General features: G+C 45.7%; 1 protein-coding gene across 7 annotated transcripts in view; it reads right to left on the reverse strand.

The window, feature by feature from the left end:
• Window positions 1–20,601, reverse strand: part of CCDC18 (coiled-coil domain containing 18) — a 259,561-nt gene that overhangs the window by 91,282 nt on the left and 147,678 nt on the right. For all 7 annotated transcript variants that reach the window (XM_029618296.1, XM_029618291.1, XM_029618292.1 and 4 more), the window contains 2 exons: window positions 18,590–18,753; window positions 3,548–3,761 (listed from right to left, as the gene is read on the reverse strand). In XM_029618296.1, coding sequence (XP_029474156.1) covers window positions 3,548–3,761; window positions 18,590–18,753 — 378 coding nt within the window. The remainder of the gene's footprint in view (window positions 1–3,547; window positions 3,762–18,589; window positions 18,754–20,601) is intronic.

The following is a 20,601-nucleotide window of genomic DNA, read 5'->3' on the forward strand; positions in this document are numbered from 1 at the left end:
TGATGGGTCACACATAAATGTCTCCAAGGAGGTATTTGAGGCTGTGTCAGACCAAGTGTCATAGTCTGGAGTTTGATGATGAGTAGGTGTAGTCCTATGAGGAGGAGGAACACCAGAAGGTCCTGGCAAAGGGCCGTCAAGTGTGTTGTCTTCTGTATCCTCTTCTACAGGATTAGATGGCAAGGAGGCTAACAAATCTTGCTATCGCTTGGTAAGGATACCATGCAGCGCTGCTTCGGTAGAACCTGAAACCTCAGGGAAATATGGTGCTGTTGGTGGATGTTTTGGCATCAAAGGTTTTGATTTAGTCGATGCCTTTTTTGTAGATACCGATGCTTTCTTACTAGGATGTAAGGTGGGTGTCGTAGTGTAAATGGATATTGGCTGTGGAATCGATGAAACAGTCGACATCGATGTGGATAAAAAGGAGAACATCGATGTGGGGATAGTCATCGATGGTATCGATGTCACTGGCATCAAGAGAATTCTGGATGATGTCACCGGCATCGAAGGAGGCATAGTCACAGATGTTACTGGCATCGATGACGTAAGCGTAGAAAACGGTACCGGCATCGGGGCGCTTACCGGTATCGGCATTATCGCCGGCATCGGCGAGGTCGCCGGAACTTGTGCCTGCAAGGCTTCTATCACTACTTGCCTGATGAGCACAGTTAAATCTTGCGTAGTCGGTGGAAGAATCGATGTCAATGAAGGTGTCGATATCGATGATTTTGAAGGTGGTATCGTAGGCGCGGATGTTAGCGGTGCATCCCCATCCTTATGCCGCTTCGCGCTCTGTTCCCCGGGGGGGGGTGGGGGAAGCAACGGTGACGCCGAGGATAGACGATGTCGATGTTTGTGTTTAGGCCTTGGTTCTGTGACTGACCTTGTTGATGACGTCAACGGGGTTGGCGATGCTGCATCTCTGGATCCTTCCAGTCGACATTTTTTAAGAAGGAGTTTCTTTGTAACTCCTGTTGGAGATGATTTGGTCAAAGTAGAAGGTGAGGGAACTAGTTGGAGGTGGAAAAGATGTGTCATCTTTTCTTGTCGAAGTTTCCTACCTTTCGGGGTCATCTCCTAACATTGTTGGCATCATGAAATATCATGCTTTTCACCCAAACAGATCACACATTCTAAATGTGGGTCTGTTACAGATCGGGCATTTTTTGAAACCCGAAGGCAAGTCACTATCGACGACCGTCGATGAAAAGGTTTGTGAGAAAAAACTCAGTGTTAAAGCACAAAAACGCTGATAGTTTTGTCACCGTCCGGTGACAAAAGGGAAGTGAGACCCCAAATGAGAAAAAATATGAGAAAATTAGTTGACTTTTCAGTCAGAACTGTGAGTAAACTCACAGGGCTTCTATCTCCGCGATGCTCACTGCAGAGCGGAAAAACGAAGACTGAAGAGAGACCCCTGTGGCAGAGAATATCATGGCATGCTCAGTGGCCTCACAGTGCCAGTCAAAACTTTCTAGAAACTTTGACATAAGTTTTCCCGCAATAGGGCTCCGTCAGTGACGTCACCCATATGTGAGGACTAGCAACCTGCTTGTCCTGGGATAAGAACTAATTATTGAAATACAAGAATCATGTTTCTGAAAGTTCTTTTCCATTAAAAAAATTTTTTTTTTGTAAATTATCTTTACTTTTGGCGATTGCTGTTCCTAATGAAGAAGAAATTTAGATGATGACAACAAATCAGTGTTACAATAATTTCCAGTTTCTCAGTCTTCAGGATCTGAATGGTGGGCTTTTTATTTCTTCATGTGTTTTTGGTTGCTAAAACCCAGATTCTGCACTATGGGGTGGATTTTAAGAGAAGCACGAGCGGGGTACATTTGTGCGCGCTACCCGGTGCGCACAAAAGTACACTCAATTTTATAACACGCGCGCGCAAGTTATAAAATCTGGGGTCGGCGCATGCAAGGGGGTGCACACTTGTGCACCTTGCGCGTGCTGAGCCCTAGGGAAGGCCCGAATGCTTTCCCCGTTCCCCCCACCTTCCCCTCCCTTCCCCTATCTAAACCACCCCCCAGCCCTACTTAAATCCCCCCCACCTTGTTAAACTTTTTACGCCTGCCTCTGTCAGGCGTATCGTGTGCGTGCTGGGGCGCCATCCCCTGGCACAGCCGCTGTGCTGGAGGCCTAGGTCCCGCCCCCAGTTCGGTGCCATGCCCATGACCCTGCCCCCTTCCCGCCCCTTTTTCAAAGCCCCGGGACATACGCCCGTCCCGGGGCTTGCGCGTGCAGGGGCAGGTTTTCGGGATTAAGCACGTAACCCTTTGAAGATCTACCCCATAGTGTAATAGTTACATTTGTAGGTTCAAACCTTACCAACTGAAATACTCAACACATTTTTCTTATAAAATCATAACCCAAATTAAGTTTCAATTAATAGGGTAAATACATTGACTGAAAATGCCCACCTTGCATGTGGATAAAAGTGCATGCTTTGAGCTGAAGTGTTTCTACTCCATGAATTGTTTTTCTCAGAAAAGCAAGTGCAAAATGTCTAAGGAGTACATTTTTCTGAGATAGTTTGTTCCTACTTTCTCTTAGAAAACTGGTGCAAAGCCTGCAAGTTTGAAAGTTGCCCCATTACAGTATTCATGGAGGCTCCTCAAAGAACAGTAAGTTATATCAAGCCAAATGTTCAACTCCCATCTGAATTAAAAAGTGTGAACATACACACTACTAGAACCCCAAAATTCATCTGTATCACAATGTAGTGCATTTTTATCCTTGTAATTCACAGTTATGATTTTCCTCCGTCTACTGAATTACATGACATTAACCAGGACACAGTCAAATGGTTTGTGGCGTCAGAAGACTTGCAAAATGAAAACTACATTGCCAGTGAAGGTTTTCAAATTAATGGTGATATCATTATGTAATAAGTTTGTGAGTGATTTTTTTTTTGGGAATGTGAGACCCATACCAAATCAGAGATAGATGAAATGAAGACTGGTTCTACTTTTCGAGTTTCAACTCAAATTAATAGTTTCTTCTTTTTCTTGTAGTAGCACATCTTGAATTTGTGAGTTACGTATTTTTATTTCCTCTCTGGTACAAATATCTGGGGCTCTCGCCCCACTCCTCATGCAGGGTTCAAAGACAATATTTTGCACTGCCTCTAGACTATTAATTATGAAAAACAAAGCAAATTCTACCATAAACATCTAGAGAAGTATATAAAACAGTTTTATAGCAGGGATCATTTTACTGTTATTTTATTTGAGCTTTTATTTTGACAGCTTTGAAATGTGATTAGCCGTTAGCAGCTTTCTACCACTCATGAAAATAATCCAGAATAGGAGCACTTTAAGATTAGTATTAATACTCATTGTAAAAAAGAAAAGCATAAAGACATACACGAGAGGTTGCACTATTACAGATGTACACGCACTACACACCCATCGGCTTATGGAAGGCAAATGAGCAGAGAAAGGGTGATCCAAAAACAGGCAGCAGATCTTCTGGCCAGCTTTACCCCTATGCACGATGCTGTTCAGTCTTCAGCTCCTGAACATCATTCACTCACCTAAGTTCACCAGCAAGGTCTTTTATGGTTGTTTTCTTTTCTTCTAGAGATAACTGGGTATTCTGTAGTACAGACTGCAGCTCCTGAAGTCTTTTTGCAGTGTCTTTTAGTTCGTTTTGCACACTTTGCAAGTCATGCTCAAGCTCTTCTCGCTGTTGCAAGAAATCCTCTTTGTGTGCCTCACTATTCTGCAGCTTGCTTTCCAAATCAGTCACTGTATGAATACACACAGAAGATTTACTTGCATATGAGGCACTGTTTTTATAACTCACTGAACAACCAGGCTAGCCTACGATTAATCAGTTACTTGTATTCTAGTCTCTTATGTCAACTTATTTCTAAAGCTCCCCCTCACAGTAGATAGTTCTAATATTTAATACAGACCCAGTTTAAATATGGTCAAAAGTTCTTCAGCTAGGTGAGTTTGTTGCTGTGTATACTTATTAACAGTAATGGTGAAAATACTTTGCATATGATAATTTCCTTTCTCTGAGGACAAGCGGGATGGTAGTCCTTACACATGGGTGACATCATTGGATGGAGCCCGGCATGGAAAACTTATGTCAAAGTTTCTAGAACTTTGACTGAGCCTCACTGAGCTTGCTCAGCATGCATTATATCAAGCGTCCATGCGGAGGTCTCCTTCAGTCTTTTCCGCAGAGCCTGTCATTTTGCAATCAGGTGAGAGCCTCACTTTCTACCTTTCTGGCCTACTTGGACTGTTTTTGGAAAAGTTTGTTTTCACGGTTTTTAAATTTGCTGCTTTGCGCAGTCGACGTGGGTTGCTCCCCCCTCCCCCCAAGTTCTCTTATTAGTGTCTTAGGTAGGTATTTCAATGTTTATCGGCAAGTTTCTTTTCATACTTGAAATCCCCAGTGTAGTGGTGCACTTGGTGCCCACCGCCATCAATTTTGATCTCGCTTCCCTTTTATTTCGTGACAACATATCCAGTTCGGGATTTAAGCGATGCCCCAGTGCATGAGGACCATGTCTATCATGGATCCCCATGATAGATGTGTCCTCTGCCTTGGGCATCGAACATCTGGGGTTGCAGCAAATGTGCCAAGATGACCCCGAAAAGACATAAGATATAGCTCGTTAAGATGGAATGCCTCTTTGGGCCAGAGTAGACCGATCCATCAAGTGACCTCTGAGCCGCAGTGATGGACATCGAGCCATCGACATTGGCGGGACTGTTGGTTCTGTCGAGTTCATCGGCTGAAAGGGATGCCGGAGACTGGCCATTGTCTGGCTCCCCGAGGTTGAGGATGTCGGGCTCCTCATCATTGATCTTGGACTGGGAATGGACAGTGCCGAACATCAAGGGAAGCCAAAGAAGGACTGGCTTCTGACCCAATCGATGCATGAGGATGTGCCAGCTCATGCTGTGATGCCTTTGAAACGACCCCGCAAAAAGGAGAGACAGTCCTCTGTCAATGCCGGAGTTGCACCACGGATTCCGTTGGTCCCAATGCCAGCCAAAGATCCTCCTCTCAGTTCCGAAAAGGATCTGGTCTCACCTCCTTTGTCTCAGCCTTTCTTGGCATCGGCAATGTTCGAGGAGGAACTTTAGAGGCATGTGCAGTTGGCCATCAAGAAGGCGATGTGTGGCACTGGTGCCAGCACAGTCGCTCCTCAACGCACTGCTGGAATCCCTGCATGCGCTCATTGGTGTGTTACCAACCCAGCCAATGTCAGTTCCCAGGATGGCTTCCCAGGATGGCATAGATCCCTACGGGGCACTGTCTCCTCCTCCTGCCACTCCGGTTGTCATTGCCAGTTCCTCTGAAGAGGAAACTCCCCAGGACCTGTGGCCCCACGTCCAATTCTATCTGTGCCTGTACCACTGGGCGAAGGCCAAGTGCCTGGGCCTCTTCCCCAGTTGATAACAGTGAGGATGAGGGCATCTATGACCCCTGGGAGGATGACTCATCTGTGGTCTCCAATGATGCTTCTGATGATCTCCCCACAGATCCATCTCTTCCAAAGGAGCAGAGAAATTCCCCACCAGAGGACCTCTCCTTTGCAGGATTTGATAGGTTGATGGTGGAAGTCATCCCCTTTCAGTTAATGACTGAAGAGTATACCAGGCACAAAATACAGATATCCTCCAATTCCTGGAGCATCTCAAGAAGATAATGGCATTCCCAGTGCACAAGATCCTTGTGGAGTTGCTTTTGAGGATAGGCAGACGCAGGGGCGGTTCTATAATAAGGCAGAGTAAGGCGGCTGTTTCAGGTGGCAAAATTTGGAGTGGCAAAAACTGCTCCACCAAACTCCTCAAGTGGCCACCTCACCCTGCCGCCAAAACAACAAAGGACACATGGGCTGACAGTGGAATCCAATCTGCCTAGCAGCGAAGAAAAGAAGAGGCTCAGCGGCCACCGTTGGAACTCAACCTGCAGATGGCTAAAAAATAAGCAAAGGCCCCGCGGGCCACTGGCAGAGCCCAACCTGACCAGCAGCAAAGAAAAGGCCCAGCAGCTGCCGATGGAACCTAACCCTCCAGCAGCCAAAGAACAAGCAAAGGTCTCATGTGCCAACAGAGCCCCAACCTGTTGGTGGCCGAAAAACAAATGGACCTGCAGGCCTCCGGTGAACTCAACTAGCTGGTGACAGAGAAGCAATGAAGGACCTGCCGGTGCTGAAAAAGAGACTAGGTTTAGCAGTGGCAGAGGAAAATATGAGGCTACAGCTAATTGCTGAGCTCATCTGCCAATAGCATGTGAGTGAGGTAGAGGGAGTGGGGTATGCATTTGAAGAGTACTGATGAGTGTGCCTGAACAGAAAACCAACATGGAGAAGGAAATCCCCAGAATCCTCTGCTTTTCTTTAGCCTGCCTGGGCTGAATGAACTCTAAGTGACTTTCTGAGCATGACTTGCAGAATTTCCTTGGATATCTACACAAAGGGCAGACAAGCTGGCACCAGAAAGGTGATGCCTATTCATAGGGTCACAAAGAAGAAACCAATGGCGGGAGTTTCAGGCACTATTCTCAGGAGTTTTTATCAACACAAGCTACAGATGTGTTAATTATCTTGACCAGTAAGATTTTAACAGAACAAAGGACTATCGCGAGAGTGAGGGCAAATGGGCCCCATTAATCAGGGGTAGCTAGGGATGATCTTATCATGCAGTTGACATGACAACCTATGTAAATGATTCTTTGGGCAGTCACGCAAGTCTAGAAGCTTCCACAATATTGTATGTTATCTATAAAAGAAGGATCACTTCCTGTATACGATGAGATGCTGGTCAGTTTGTCAGAGAAATGGCATCCATTACCCAGCATCTCCCAGGAATAATTATATTAATTAATAAAAAGAAATTATACTTTCTACTGAGTCTAAGTGTTCTTGTATCCCTGGCCATAAGCGTAGAGGGTGCTTAACAGTATGTATGTATGTGAATGTATGTGAAAAAGCAAATGTGTATGTGTGTGTGAAAGCATTTGTGTGTGTATGTATATATGAGCAAGCAAGAGCATCTGTGTGTGTGTACATGTGGGGAGAGTGAGAACCTGTGCTTGTGTGAAAGCATCTGTGTATATGAGTGTGAATAAGTGAGAGAGAGGGGGAAAAGAAAGTTCCCCCTTCCTGCCACCGCATCCCCCTCTCTCACTAATCCACAGAAATCCCAGGATGACTGGAAATCAAAAGTTCCCAGGTATGTGTTTTTTAAAATCTTACTATGATAATTATTGGGTAGTATTTCATGTGCCTGCTATTTGGAAATATTTTATTAATGTTTAGGAAACATTTTTTAATTTTAATATGAGATTTTAATTTTGGGTTGTTATGCTACTCATCTGCTGTTTTGAGATATTTTTTCTTTTTAATAGTATGGTCTTACTATTATGATTGTTTCATATTTCTTGATTTTACTGTTTTGAAGAATGGCATTTCTGTCTTTCTATTGTTGCACTCATTATAGTGTGGCTTGTGGTGGTTTTCAGTTCAGTTTTTGTCTACATGTTTCTGTTTATACTGTATGATTTCTTTATTTTGTATTTGGTGAGGGTCTATATATGGTCTGCATGTGTAACTGAGGTGAAGTAACTGCATGTGTAACAGGTGAAGTAACTGAGGTGAAGTATGCTCTTGGGAGAAAGGTGTTCCAGGGGCTATGCTCTACATAGCTGCCTATCAACTCTACATGAGCCATAGAAACATAGAAATGACAGCAGAAGAAGACCAAACGGCCCATCCAGTCTGCCCAGCAAGCTTTCACTCTTTTTTTTTCCTCATACTTATCTGTTACTCTTGGCCCTTATTAGTAACTTTTTGGTTCTAGTTACCTTCCACCCCGCCAATATGTGTGCGACATCTGGAAGCAGGTGCAAGATATTGCCGAGCAACTGCCTCAGCAGCAGCAAGATACACTCTTGTCACTGGTGTATAAGGGCCTGGAGTGCGGAAAACACGAGGTCCACTTGACATATATTGTTTTCGAAACTGCATCAAGGGTCTCTGAGGTGGGAATCAGTGCCCACAGACTTACATGGCTGCGGGTTTCTGATCTCAGACCAGAAGTGCAAGAGTGACTCGCTGATGTGCCTTGCAGTCTCTTCAGAGATAAGGTCAAGGACACGGTGACCCAAATCCAAGACTACTATGTGACCTTTCAGAAGCTCTCCACCAGCACTCTGGACCCGTCCTGCTCAACTAGGTCTGTGAGGTCAGGGCCAAGGAAGTCCTTCTTTTGACTGAGGAGGTACTATCCTCTGCCCTCTTGCTTCTGTCAAGAACACCAGGGCTCTCGTGGCCGTCCCAGGCCACAGAGAGCCCCAAAGCCCCAGCTGGCACCTCAGTCAACTCCAGGGATGGGGTTTTGACTGGATCATAGGGAGCACAGCCCTGTCACCCATACTTAGGGTGATGGCTCTGCCAGACAGAGGAAGGCTGCGATTCTTTGCAAACTGGTGGCCCAGTGTAACCTTAGACCAGGGGTGGGCAGTTCCGGTCCTCGAGGGCCACAAACCAGTCTGGTTTTCAGGATATCCCTAATGAATATGCATGACATAGATTTGCATACAACTGAGGCAGGGTGCATGCAAATCTCTCTCATGCATATTCATTAGGGATATCCTGAAAACCAGACTGGTTTGTGGCCCTCGAGGACTGGAACTGCCCACCCCTGCCTTAGACCAATGGGTTCTTTCCGCCGTCCGTCAAAGTTACTGATTGAACTTAATGGATGACCCACCAAATTGCCCAAAGTCAATTTTGGGGCCTGGTAGTGCATCAGGAGGTGCTAGCAGGGTTCTCTTCCTTCTTAATGGCCAGAGTGGTTGAACCCGTTCGACCAGGGCAAAGAAGGTGAGGATTTTACTCCCAGTACTTCCTGATACCAAAGAAAACAGGAGGACTCCGTCCCATCCTAGATTTAAGGGCCTTGAAAAATTTATCAAAAAAGAAAAGTTCAAGATGGTTTCCCTGGGCATCTTGATCCCTTTCTTGCAAGAAGGGGACTGGCTATGCTCCCTAGATCTGAAAAACACGTACACACATATTGAGAACTTACCAAATCACTGGAAGTATCTCAGATTCATGGTGGGAAAACAAAACTTCCAATAACGCATGGTGCCATTTGGGCTCACATCAGCCCCATGTGTCTTTATAACATGCCTGGCCGTGGTGTTGGCGCACGTTCGCAGAATGGGAGTTCATGTTTTCCTGTATCTGGATGATTGGCTGGTGTAATGAGGTACAACCCTCCAGGGGGCAGGAAAGGCAGAGTTTTAAAGAAGAAAAACAACCTCAGGGTTGGATAGCAGGGGGGCATCGAAGGACAGGAGAAAGACTACAACACCCAGGTTCCCAGACAATAGGTTAGACCCATGAGACCAGGAAGAGGTGGATCAGGCAACTGAATTGAGTACTGGTGAATCTGACTCAGCTGAATCCATGGTAATCGAGGAAGACGGTGTGACTGAGTGGGGTAGTGAGTATGAGAAGGCCTGTTCTTCAGAGACGGGGGAGGAGATGGACGTGGATCCCCTAACAGAGGTGTCCTTCAGAAGCCAGCATGGAAATAGAGTGAGTGACATTGTTGGGGGAAGGGCTGATTTAAAGTGCAAGAAAGAATGTTTTTCTTTAGTGCGGCAACACTGTGTTTTCTGTTTGTTTGGCATGGGAAGGCCACATCCTGCTGCACAACCAGAGGGGAGGGTTGTGCAAACTCCCAAGCAGAGCTGTTATTTAGGCTGAGAAGGCCTGGTGATGTAGCTTTGTATAAAAGGGAGTTTTTCTGACCTACCAGAGACTACCAGTGAGAACTTTTATAAAAGAGACTGACATGTTCTGGCATTGAGCTGTTTTGTGTTTGTACCTGGGGGAACTTGGTGGGACTCTGAGCCAAGTAGTTCCTCGGTTTAAGGCCAGGCCATACAGAGGCTCTGGGGCGCCTCAGGTGAGGCCAGACAGAATTCAAAGGCTACTAGGACCGTGGCAGTGGCGACCAGAACCGAGTGAGCTGGAGTAGACTGTTTTTCGACGGTAGACTACCCATTTGGGAGGGGCCTCGGAGGTGACCCGTGACATAAATGGTGGCAGCAGTGGGATGCACGAAGTTCGCTTACCGGAGAAGCTGATGCGTGGGAATTGTGTGCAAACGCTCTTCCAAACCTTTATAAGGTAAAAGTGTAGTGGGAGAGCGCAGCAGGATTCCAGAAGAGGGCATATTATGTAATGCAGAGCCGTCCTGAGAGGAAAATAGCCCTATAGAAAAAAAAAAAAGAAAGCGTTACCCAGAGGGAGTGTCTGGTAAGAAGCGGTGTGGGTGCATGGAGGAGGATCGGGACAGAGTTAGAAGGGGTCTGTTGTCGCACGACTGCACTTGGGTCCTCTCTTGTTTCCTTTTCTTTTAGGAATGGCTTCCGAAGAAGTCCTGAAGTGGCTGGCAAGCCAAATGCAGAAACAACTGGAGGGGATGCAGCAGCTGGTGCGCCAACTTATGGAACATCAACAACAGCAGCATCCCCCTGCTACAGCTGTTAAGAGGAACAGCAGAAGGCTTTTCAGCTCTGGAGGGTGCAGCAAAGCAAAGGACTAACAGCTACTACACAACCTGTTATGACTGCTGCTGGACTGGGCAGGGCAGACTTGGTGCCTAACATTCACCTGGAAAAGATGGGGCCAGGGGATGACCCGGAGGCCTTCATGATAACTTTTGAGAGGGTGGCCAGTGTGGCAGGCTGGCCCAGAGACCACTGGACCACAAGGCTGGCCCCGTGCCTGGCAGGGGAGGTGCAGGCAGCCTATACAGCTTTGGTCCTGGAGCAGGCCATGAACTATGCCGTGGTTAAGGCAGCTATTTTGGACCGCTTAGGGATAACTCAAGACTCCTACCGGAGACTATTTAGAGAAACCCATTTTAAACCAAATGATTGCCCCAGGGCCTTGGCTCAGCGCCTTAAAGATTTGGCCTACCGCTGGCTTGAGCCCGAGGGCAAAACAGTGGCCCAGATAATCGAAATGGTGGTGTTAGAAAGATATGTAGATGCCTTACCTCCACCAATGAGGAATTGGGTAGTGAGGCAAGGGGCCAGTGGGCTGGAGAGAGTGATACTTAATACCAAGAGGTATCTCGAGGCCGAGGCCGCTATGAGGACCTCCTCGACTCCAGCAGGGGTGAGGGAACAAAAAAGAGCAGGGCACCCCAGGGATAAGCCCTCCGGTGCAGGGAGAGATGGCCCACCACATAGTGAGATGGGAATGAGCCAAATGCCGGGTAGAATGCAAGGTCAATTTGAAGTGCTACCACTGTGGAGCATCAAGAGGCAGGGCACTTTCGTAGGGAGTGTCCCCAATATACTGCTGCCTACACCCAACCCTCAAAGCAAGGGGGAGGGGAGCTGACCCATTTGCACAACCCCTATTTCCAGTGGGTACAAGTCAATGGGCATCCGGTGCAGTCTTTACTGGACACGGGGACTAATCAATCCTTGATCTCCATCCAGACAGCACAAGCTATAGGCCTGGACACCCAGAAAACTTTAGGGGAGACTGTGACGGTTAGATGCATTCACGGGCATGCTGTCAAGCACACCTTGCAAGAAGTATGGGTACAGTGGGGTGTATACAGGGATTCAGTGGAAGCAGCCCTAGTGAAGGGGTTACCTGTGCCACTAATATTAGGGCACGAGTGGGAACACCTGAAGAAGGTGTTGCAGAATAGGCAGACCTTTGTGACCACACGGGCTCAGGAGCAAGCAGAAAAGAATACGGAACCGACCCTAGGGGAGGTCTTTCCTTTTGAGGGGGAGGGCGTGGTAGTGCCCCCGGGGGAGAGCCACAAGACGAGAGCCCAACGGAAGAGGGAAAAATGGGGGCGTACTGACCTGAGAGAAAGAGGTCTTGAGGAGGGATGTACACAAGAGATAGTGGGAACAGTTCTGGCACGCTTTCCAAGGTTCAGGGAAGAGCAGCGGAAGGATCCTGCATTAAAGGTAGCCTGGGAGAAAGCCAGGATACTGGGATCGGATACAACTAATAAAGAAGCAAGAAGTTATCCATACTTCCTGGTGCAGCTGGGTTTATTATGTAGAGTAGAGGAAGGGCTCACTAGTCAAGAGCCCTGCCTACAGCTGTTAGTACCCACTATTTTTCAAAAAGATGTATTGTCCCTGGCTCATGATTATCCAATGGCCGGGCATTTAGGGATGCACAGCACTTTGGCTCGAGTCAAGCATAGGTTTTTTTGGCCAGGTATATACGAGGCAGTGAAGAGGTTTTGTAAGTCGTGTCTTAGTTGCCAGCTAGTGTCGCCACGGGGGCCACCAAAAGCACTTCTAGTACCCCTCCCAGTGGTGCAAGAGCCAATGGATAGGCTGGCTATGGACATAATAGGTCCCTTAGAAAAGAGCAAGAGGGGGCACCAGTATATATTGGTTGTGATAGATTATGCCACCCGCTTTCCCTGGGCGATTCCCTTAAGGTCCACTGGGTCCAAAATTATAGCGCAAGAGCTCATTAAAATTTTCTGCCAGTTTGGGTTTCCGAGAGCTGTTTTAACAGATAGAGGATCAAATTTCATGTCGCGGGAGCTGGCACGTATGTGGGAGCAATTTGGCATTAAGCCCCATCCTATGGAACAAACTCCCCACAGAACTAAGAACAGATCCATCCACCCAATCCTTCAAGAAAAATCTTAAAACATAGTTATTCCGCAAAGCCTTTCCAACATCACACACGAACCAACCCTCAACCAGACCCTAACCCTGCACTCAGAGCAAACCCCCCTCCCCACCACCACACCAATAAATTCACCCCTGTCACTCTAAAGCTACTTACTGTCATTATAATACTATTTATGCTACCCATCCCTATTACTGTCTCTGATACAAAATATACCTAATAACTATTGTTACCCTGTTACTCTAATATTTACCACTATTTATGCTATCTATTCCTTTCTGCGATACTATTATTATTTATGCTATCTTTTTTGGCACTGTTTTTTACCCATGTTGCTGCTATAACATCCTATGACATTTCTCTAATCATTTACTGTACCTGTCAAAAGGAAAGGACTTCCTTCCTGCACCTTTCAAATTATTTGTAAACCAATGTGATATGTAAATCGAACACCGGTATATAAAAAACAAACAAATAAATAAATAAAAATATGGGCCAGAATGGAGGACAAAAGGAGTTTTTGCTTCCGAGAATTCTCTATCCCTTAGCCCTGAAGGGCATGTTGTGGATTCTGCAGTGCTGGGGGATTTGGTCCTCCTCCCATAGTTGTGAGGAGCAGGATTTGTTTGTTTCCACAGTGGTCTTTTGGCCACCCTGGCTGCTGTGGTGCTGGAGTGTTTGTTCCTGCATTCCTTAATTTGAGGGACATGTTTTGGATCTTGCAGTCCTCCTTTGGTCACTGCGGCGGCAGTGACTGTAGTGTAGGATTCCTCTATGAAGGATAATTCCTTCTGGCTCTACACTGTATTTCAAAAGGTTTTTTTTCCCCCAAAGGTCTACAAGTATTTTATAAGGGGCAGGGTACAGTTTTAGGAACACCTTGCATCTCCTCAGTTGGAGCTTAGGGTGGCAAAGGCTAAGCAAAGTGGCACGGGTATTTTCAGAGGATTCCGGAGGTCTTAACAGACTGACACACGGGATAAGTGAAGAGGGCCCAGAAGAGAGAGTGCCCTCCTGAGGATGAGTGGGATGTCTGTTCCATGGAGGAGAGCTGGTCTTCTGTTTGCCCAGTGCCTGTGCTATTTCAGTGTTGCAGAGGAATGGAAGGAAGAATCTCCAACACCACAAATGTCTTTGTCATAGCCATTCCAAATGCTAAAAGGGTCAATAATAACGGTCCCTGATGTACCTGTCTGCACAGAATAACACCCTATAAACTGCAGTCCCTATTTCTGGATCAGATCCATCCCTGGCAAATGTTCTCAAGCTTTTCGGATTGGTTTCAGCAGATTCCCAGAAATGGGAAAGGATATTCCCAGAAAGGGGTAGATATTGCTGTCATGGTCTCTGTGGGAAAGGCTTAGTGCCTTTAATTTTCAGCTGTTGCGTGCTTGTTTAGGTCTGCTAGTAGGTGGCAAAACGTCCATTGATCCTGGTAGACTCCATTAAGTTTGTTAAAGACCTGCTTGGATCCACACGAGAACAAGGAATTTTGTTTTCCTAGGGTGTATGTCATGTAAAACAAACAAACAAACAAAAAAAAAAAAATCAGCCTTTAGGGCTGTGTGCATGGTTTTCCGATCATGGTGTGCGGCTTTATTGTGTCAGATCTGAAATACACCTGACATAAAATGTCCAAGAAGACTTGGAGCAGGATTTCTCACCGTTAGAGCCAGGGACTGTGCTTCTAGCTGGGGTCCGATATGCTCTGGTGTGCTCCTCAGTCAGAGGGGTAGCGTCCATTATAACAGTTCAGCAGTTTCTCTGGAGGTGCTTCTGTTCAGCAGTCTCTGTCTTAATGACTGGCTAGGCAGCCCTTTCAGTGTCAGCTCTTCTTCAGTAAAGAGCTGGAGAGGTTAGCAAAGGCATGGGGCAACTCTTAAGGTTCTGCCAAAGAGTCATTTTCCTTTCCATCTATGAAAGGAGATAAGAGTGGTAAGGCAGACTCTGGCTCCTCTGGAGCCACACAATGTATCCTTGGGGGATCCTGTCTCAGGTTACAGAGAGAGATGGCCGTTTTGTCTCTGTTCTTTTAGAGGTGCACTCAAATTATGGTAGACCAATGGGTCCAGGCATGAATTTTTTAAAAAATGGTTATATTCTACAATTTGCTCATTCTGATTCCATCGCCTTTGTGGTTTCCCTTGTCGTTTGACTGTGGGAGGACAGGCGGTAAAGTTATTCTGCAGCGGCTCCTCAAATTGAAGGTTCTACTTCCCATTCCAGGAGGCCAGGAAGAGCGAGGACGCTTTTCCATTTATTTCCAGGATGGTCCTAAAGAGGCGGCGGCCTACTATTAGCCGCCAAAAAAGATCTAAGACTAATTCCTCAGACTGCAAAGACCACCTCTAAATTTGAAATCGGCCTCTTCAAATCTAATCAATTACAAATCTGTCTAGTCTACACCCCCCCCCCAGGGTTACTAGACACCGATGCCTCCCCCCTCGTAGAATTCATTGCCAAACACATTAACACTGATGCCCCAGCTATTATCATGGGGGACTTTAACCTCCATGTCGACGCGACTCTGCTATCCCCCCAACTGCGAAGCCATACTGGCTTCTTTCAAGGCCATGGGATTTAAGCAAATCATTAACAGCCCTACCCATAAAGCAGGCCATACCTTAGATCTTATTTTCATAAACTCCTGCCTCACACACATTACTCCTCCCACCTGTACCCCAGTCCCTTGGTCAGACCACTCGATGATTACCACCAACCTCACGGTAAAAGAAAAACTGACCCTCCCCCTCCCCAAGACCACCCTCCACTTTAGAAAACCCTGCTCCATGGATGACCTCAGTTCCCACCTCTCCAATGAACTACATAACCTAGACTTTTCAAACACAGACTCAGCCCTCTCCTCCTGGTTCAACATCACAAACTTTGTAGCCAACAAAATATGCTCCTTAACAGCTAAAGAAATAAATCCCGCCCTTAAGAACAAAAAACCCTGGTTTTCGCCTGAACTAAAGAAACATAAGTGGCATAATGACCCCTCCCCCAACTTGCTGCACAGCTACAGGACTTCCACGCCCGCAAAATCCACAATTTTCACTATGACGCGAAGACCCTGTTCTCATATGTTTCAGAACTTACAAAATCCTCCTCTCCCTCCATCCGACAACCAAGCCCAAACAAAGTCCAACGAACTCGCAACCTTCTTCCAGAAAAAAATCTCCAATCTCTTAGCCCTTCTCATTTCTACTAATACCTCGTCCCTACCCCCTTACACCACCACCATCAACCCGAGAGCCAACTTCGATTCATTCAAACTCGCTTCATCCCTCGAAATTGAATCCATCCTCAAGAACATGAAACCCTCCTCCCATCCCGACAAAATTACTGCTCACCATTCCAAACACATCTCCAAACCCCTGGCCGAAATTATAAACTGCTCCCTGTCTCAAGGAATAGTCCCTGACGCACTGAAACTCGCCAACTAGACAACTGACTGAACTTAAAAAAATGTGTTAACAACACAACAAAAGACTGCTTCTACAAACTACAAATTCTGAAAAAACTTAGTCCCCTCCTCCACTTCTATGACTTCCGGACGATCCTCCAAGCTACCCTTTTCTCTAAAATAGACTACTGCAACTCCCTCCTTCTAGGCCTCCCCGCAACTACCACAAAACCCTTGCAGATGGCTCCAGAATGCTGCCGCCAGAATCCTAACCAACTCCAGCCGAGGGGACCACATCACGCCTATCCTCAGGAATCTCCATTGGCTCCCTATCAGCTTCAGAATCCTTCATAAGTCTCTCACTATTATTCACAAGACCATCCACAATGGAGAGATTACTTACCTGATAATCTCGTTTTCCTTAGTGTAGGCAGATGGACTCATTACAAGTGGGTATAGTGTGCTCATGCTAGCAGTTGGAGACGGATCTGACGTCAGCACGTGGTACATATTCCCCTGCATGTGGTACATATACCCCTGCAGGAAGTGCAGCAGCTCAGTAATCTTCCTTGCAAAAGCTTCATGGATATATGTGTGACTGACCGATTGATTAACCAAACATGATTAACCTGACCGATTGATAGTAGCTGGAGACTGCCAGTGTTCTCAACCGGAAGGCGTCAACACCCGGCAGGGTGGATGCCCTATGTAAGAAAACATGGCTTACCTTGAATCGGTGAAACCCTATGTATATCGGCAGCCGGGCGGGATGCTGAGTCCATCTGCCTACACTAAGGAAAACGAGATTATCAGGTAAGTAATCTCTCCATTTCCTAGCGTGTAGCAGATGTACAAAAGCTACTCCCGGACTGGGTGGGAGGCTGCCCGAGGTCCGTTTAGGATTGCCCTTGCAAATGCTGTATCCTCCCTGGCCTGGACGTCCAGACGGTAGAATCTGGAGAAGGTATGGAGGGAGGACCACGTTGCCGCTTTACATATCTCTGCAGGCGACAGCATCCTAGTTTCTGCCCAGGAGGCCGCTTGAGCTCTGGTAGAGTGAGCCTTGACCCGTAGAGGTGGTGGTTTTCCCACTTCTACATAGGCCGCCTTGATAACTTCTTTGATCCAGCGAGCAATAGTCGCCCGTGAGGCCGCTTCTCCTTGCCTCTTCCCGCTGTGAAGGATGAACAGGTGGTCCGTCTTTCGTACTGCTTCCGACATTTCCAGGTATCTGGACAGCAGCCTGCCGATGTCGAGATGGCGCAGTATTCGACCTTCTTGAGCAGTGCTGATTTCCTAGCGTGTAGCAGATGGACTCATTACAAGTGGGTATAGTGTGCTCGTGCTAGCAGTTGGAGACGGATCTGACGTCAGCACGTGGTACATATACCCCTGCACGTGGTACATATACCCCTGCAGGAAGTGCAGCAGCTCAGTAATTTCCATCTCCAAAGCAGTTTGGAGCTACCTCACGCTCGCTGAGCATGTTTCCAAATTCTAACGACTAAATTCAAAGTAGTCTCACACTTCCACCTCAACCAAACCATATCCTTGCCAACCATGGAAGGTTTGAAGAAGTTGTTATAACATATCATTCAACTGTTCCTCTTACCGCTATTATCCTATATATATACTATTACTCAATTGTCCCTCTCTCCTTACTCTCTTCCATCCTCCAAGTTCCAGTAACCCTCGTTCATTGTAACTTACCTCTTCTCTTAACTATCAGTAGCATCCTAGCTACGATTAAGTTAATGTTAAATACCCATGTTCAATGTGAACCGATGTGATATGACATGCGTCATGAATGTCGGCATAGAAAAGAATTAAATAAATAATTAAATAAAGGGAGTGGAGTCCTTTTGTCCCTCCCTGGATCTGATGTGGCTCCCGACTTCTTGAAGGTAGCCTGCTTCAGAATGGAAATCTTAAGATCAGTACTCAGGGTGGTTCACTAAGAGGGGTGTCTGACTACTTTGAGTCTCGCAGATGTTTATTTTCATTTTTTAAACTGGAAGGATCACCAGCATTTCCTCAGATTTGTGGTGTTAGGTCACCATTTTCAGTTTCAGGTATTACCCTTTGGTCAAGTGTCAGAACAGAAAACCTTCTCCAAGATGATAGTGGTATTGGTTGTAATTCCGCACGAAAAAAATGTTTTTGCTATACCCTTCTTTGGACAATTGGCTGATTAGAGCAAAGTCCTTTCAGGAGAGCTTTCAGCTTCTCAGCAAGCAGTTCAGTTGTTGCTGGGTTTGGAACAGATTGTCATTTCCTCACACACTAGTTTTCCAGGGAGGTATGCAAGTCTACTGGGCTTTCACCTCTCAAGATGTTCTTGTGTCAGGGTCTGATATTTTTCTAGTATCTGGATCAATTTGTCTTAAGGTTTGGCCATTTAAAGGGCACGTTTTAGTGAGGAATGGCTATTCTTAGGCCGTGGTGACAACACTTGACTACTAGACAATTTTCCAAAGGAAGTGCACACAATAACTTACCAAGTTCTGTCTTCTTATTCAGCTCGGCCTGCATCTGCTGAAGTCTCATTTCTAAATGGTTACGCTGGCCGGACTTCGTTTCACTGTCATACCTTAAGAGCTTTATCTCCTTTTCCATTCCCACCAGCTCATTCCTGGCATGATCCAGCTCGTGTGTTAGTTGTCTAAAATTGTAAAGGGGGAAATGACAAATGTGAGCAGAATATCCAAACAAACAGGAATATGATCCAAATATGTATAAAGACATCATATAATCTCCAAAAAGTCAGGCAAGCAAGTGGAGGGCAAATCTTATGAGCAAATACTTATCTTTATCTTATGTCATAAGATTACATGGAGTTCAGATGATAGCATGACTATGCCTATATGTCAGCATAAATTAAATTACAATTCTCTATTTAAGGTAACTAGGACCCTTCTATTGGATACCATTACATTAATAACTGTACCCTGTTCGTGTGAGGCTAAAGTTCTACACTGAAACCTTTTACTAAACATTTTTCCTCTAGGCGAATAATGGGAAAGCCTCAACTTTAAAATATGCAATGAAGGGAGCCTTTAGGCCTTCTGACTGCATGCCCCTACTATGAACCTAGCCAGAGAAAAAAACAAAACAATAGGACATAGAAGCAGAAGAGCAAAAACAAGATGTCCTTTTTCATCTCTAAAAGTATTTGCAGGCTACTTCTAAAATATAAGAACAACTGCTTTTCAGAAAGCAGTCATGCTACACAACCAGCTCTCCAGCCCCTGAAGCAGATGCAGCACGGCAAAACACTGGCAGTGTCGGGTGGGCATGCAGCCCCACTCTTTAAAAGGATTTCCGCGATTTAGATTCCTGGAGATAGATTATTACCAAGGGTAAGATAAGTCGAAAAGCAGTTGTTCGATTATATTAGTTGGGTTGTGCTGTTAAGGAGAGTTTTGGGACAGTGACTATTGATCATTTCATTTTCATCATTTAAAAGGAAAAAGTTGTTCTCACAATGAAAAAAATGTTGAAAACTGATAAAAATTGAACACAACATCACGGGCTATATGTTTAGAGCAAAAACGGTATCTGTCCCTGCTGGAGTTTTAACCAATGAATGGTTATTACCCTGTCAAGGAATACCAGACACCAGAGTTTGTTTAGCAACATACAATATCCCCGAATCTTACAATTTGTTCTTCTATAGTAATGGGGGTTTACACAGAGGCTGTTTGTATTGGTGAGTACTTCAAAAAATATACCAAAAGTATTTCTTCAAAACTAATTGTATACTGGTCACTATGAACACCATTAACTTGTTTCAACTGCAAATTTTAAAATTATTTTGGACATAAAAAGAAAATTGTGTGCCCTCTGCACACAATAAATTAATGGCCAGATACATTTCAGTCAAGGCACAAAATACCTGGTCACCAGCTCACCACTGCTAACTGGAAATTCAGATCGGGTAACTGACTGACTAGTGTCAACACCACTGCTATAGAGCAAGTAGGCCCCAGGTGTTGAGAAGCAGGAAGCACATCTGTCTAGTACTGCTGCCAATAACCAACAGACTGCAGAAGGCAGCATGAGTAACAGTTCCCATTTCTAGACTTCTACAGCTTACTCGCATTGCAGTGGTGATGTACAGAGGTACCAACTCTCAACAGAATTTACTAACAGTAAAAAAAACAAAACAACAAACCACAGAACAAAATAAGCCTTAACATCATGACCAATGGGCCTGTGTGTCTAGTGCTGTGAGATCTGGTATTTTGGATGCTGTACAGTTGGAGAGAGAGGGAATGTCTATGTGCAATGGGCATAGTTCCTTTCAGTTACCGATTCGGTTTCCATTTCAGAAGTTTATTCATTGTCCATTGCAGAAAAAGTATTTTGTGTGCATATGGTTCAGAGACAAAGTGCTCGGTGTCACGGGTTCCTACCCTTCCAAATCTACTGAATAAAGGTGTAAATCTCAGCATAGTGTTGTGTCTGTCGGTCTCAGATGGCTTCAACCTTTGTGCCTCACCTCTTTCTC

This window comes from Rhinatrema bivittatum, chromosome 10 (assembly GCF_901001135.1).
Source record: "Rhinatrema bivittatum chromosome 10, aRhiBiv1.1, whole genome shotgun sequence".
In the NCBI taxonomy this organism is placed as follows: domain Eukaryota; kingdom Metazoa; phylum Chordata; class Amphibia; order Gymnophiona; family Rhinatrematidae; genus Rhinatrema; species Rhinatrema bivittatum.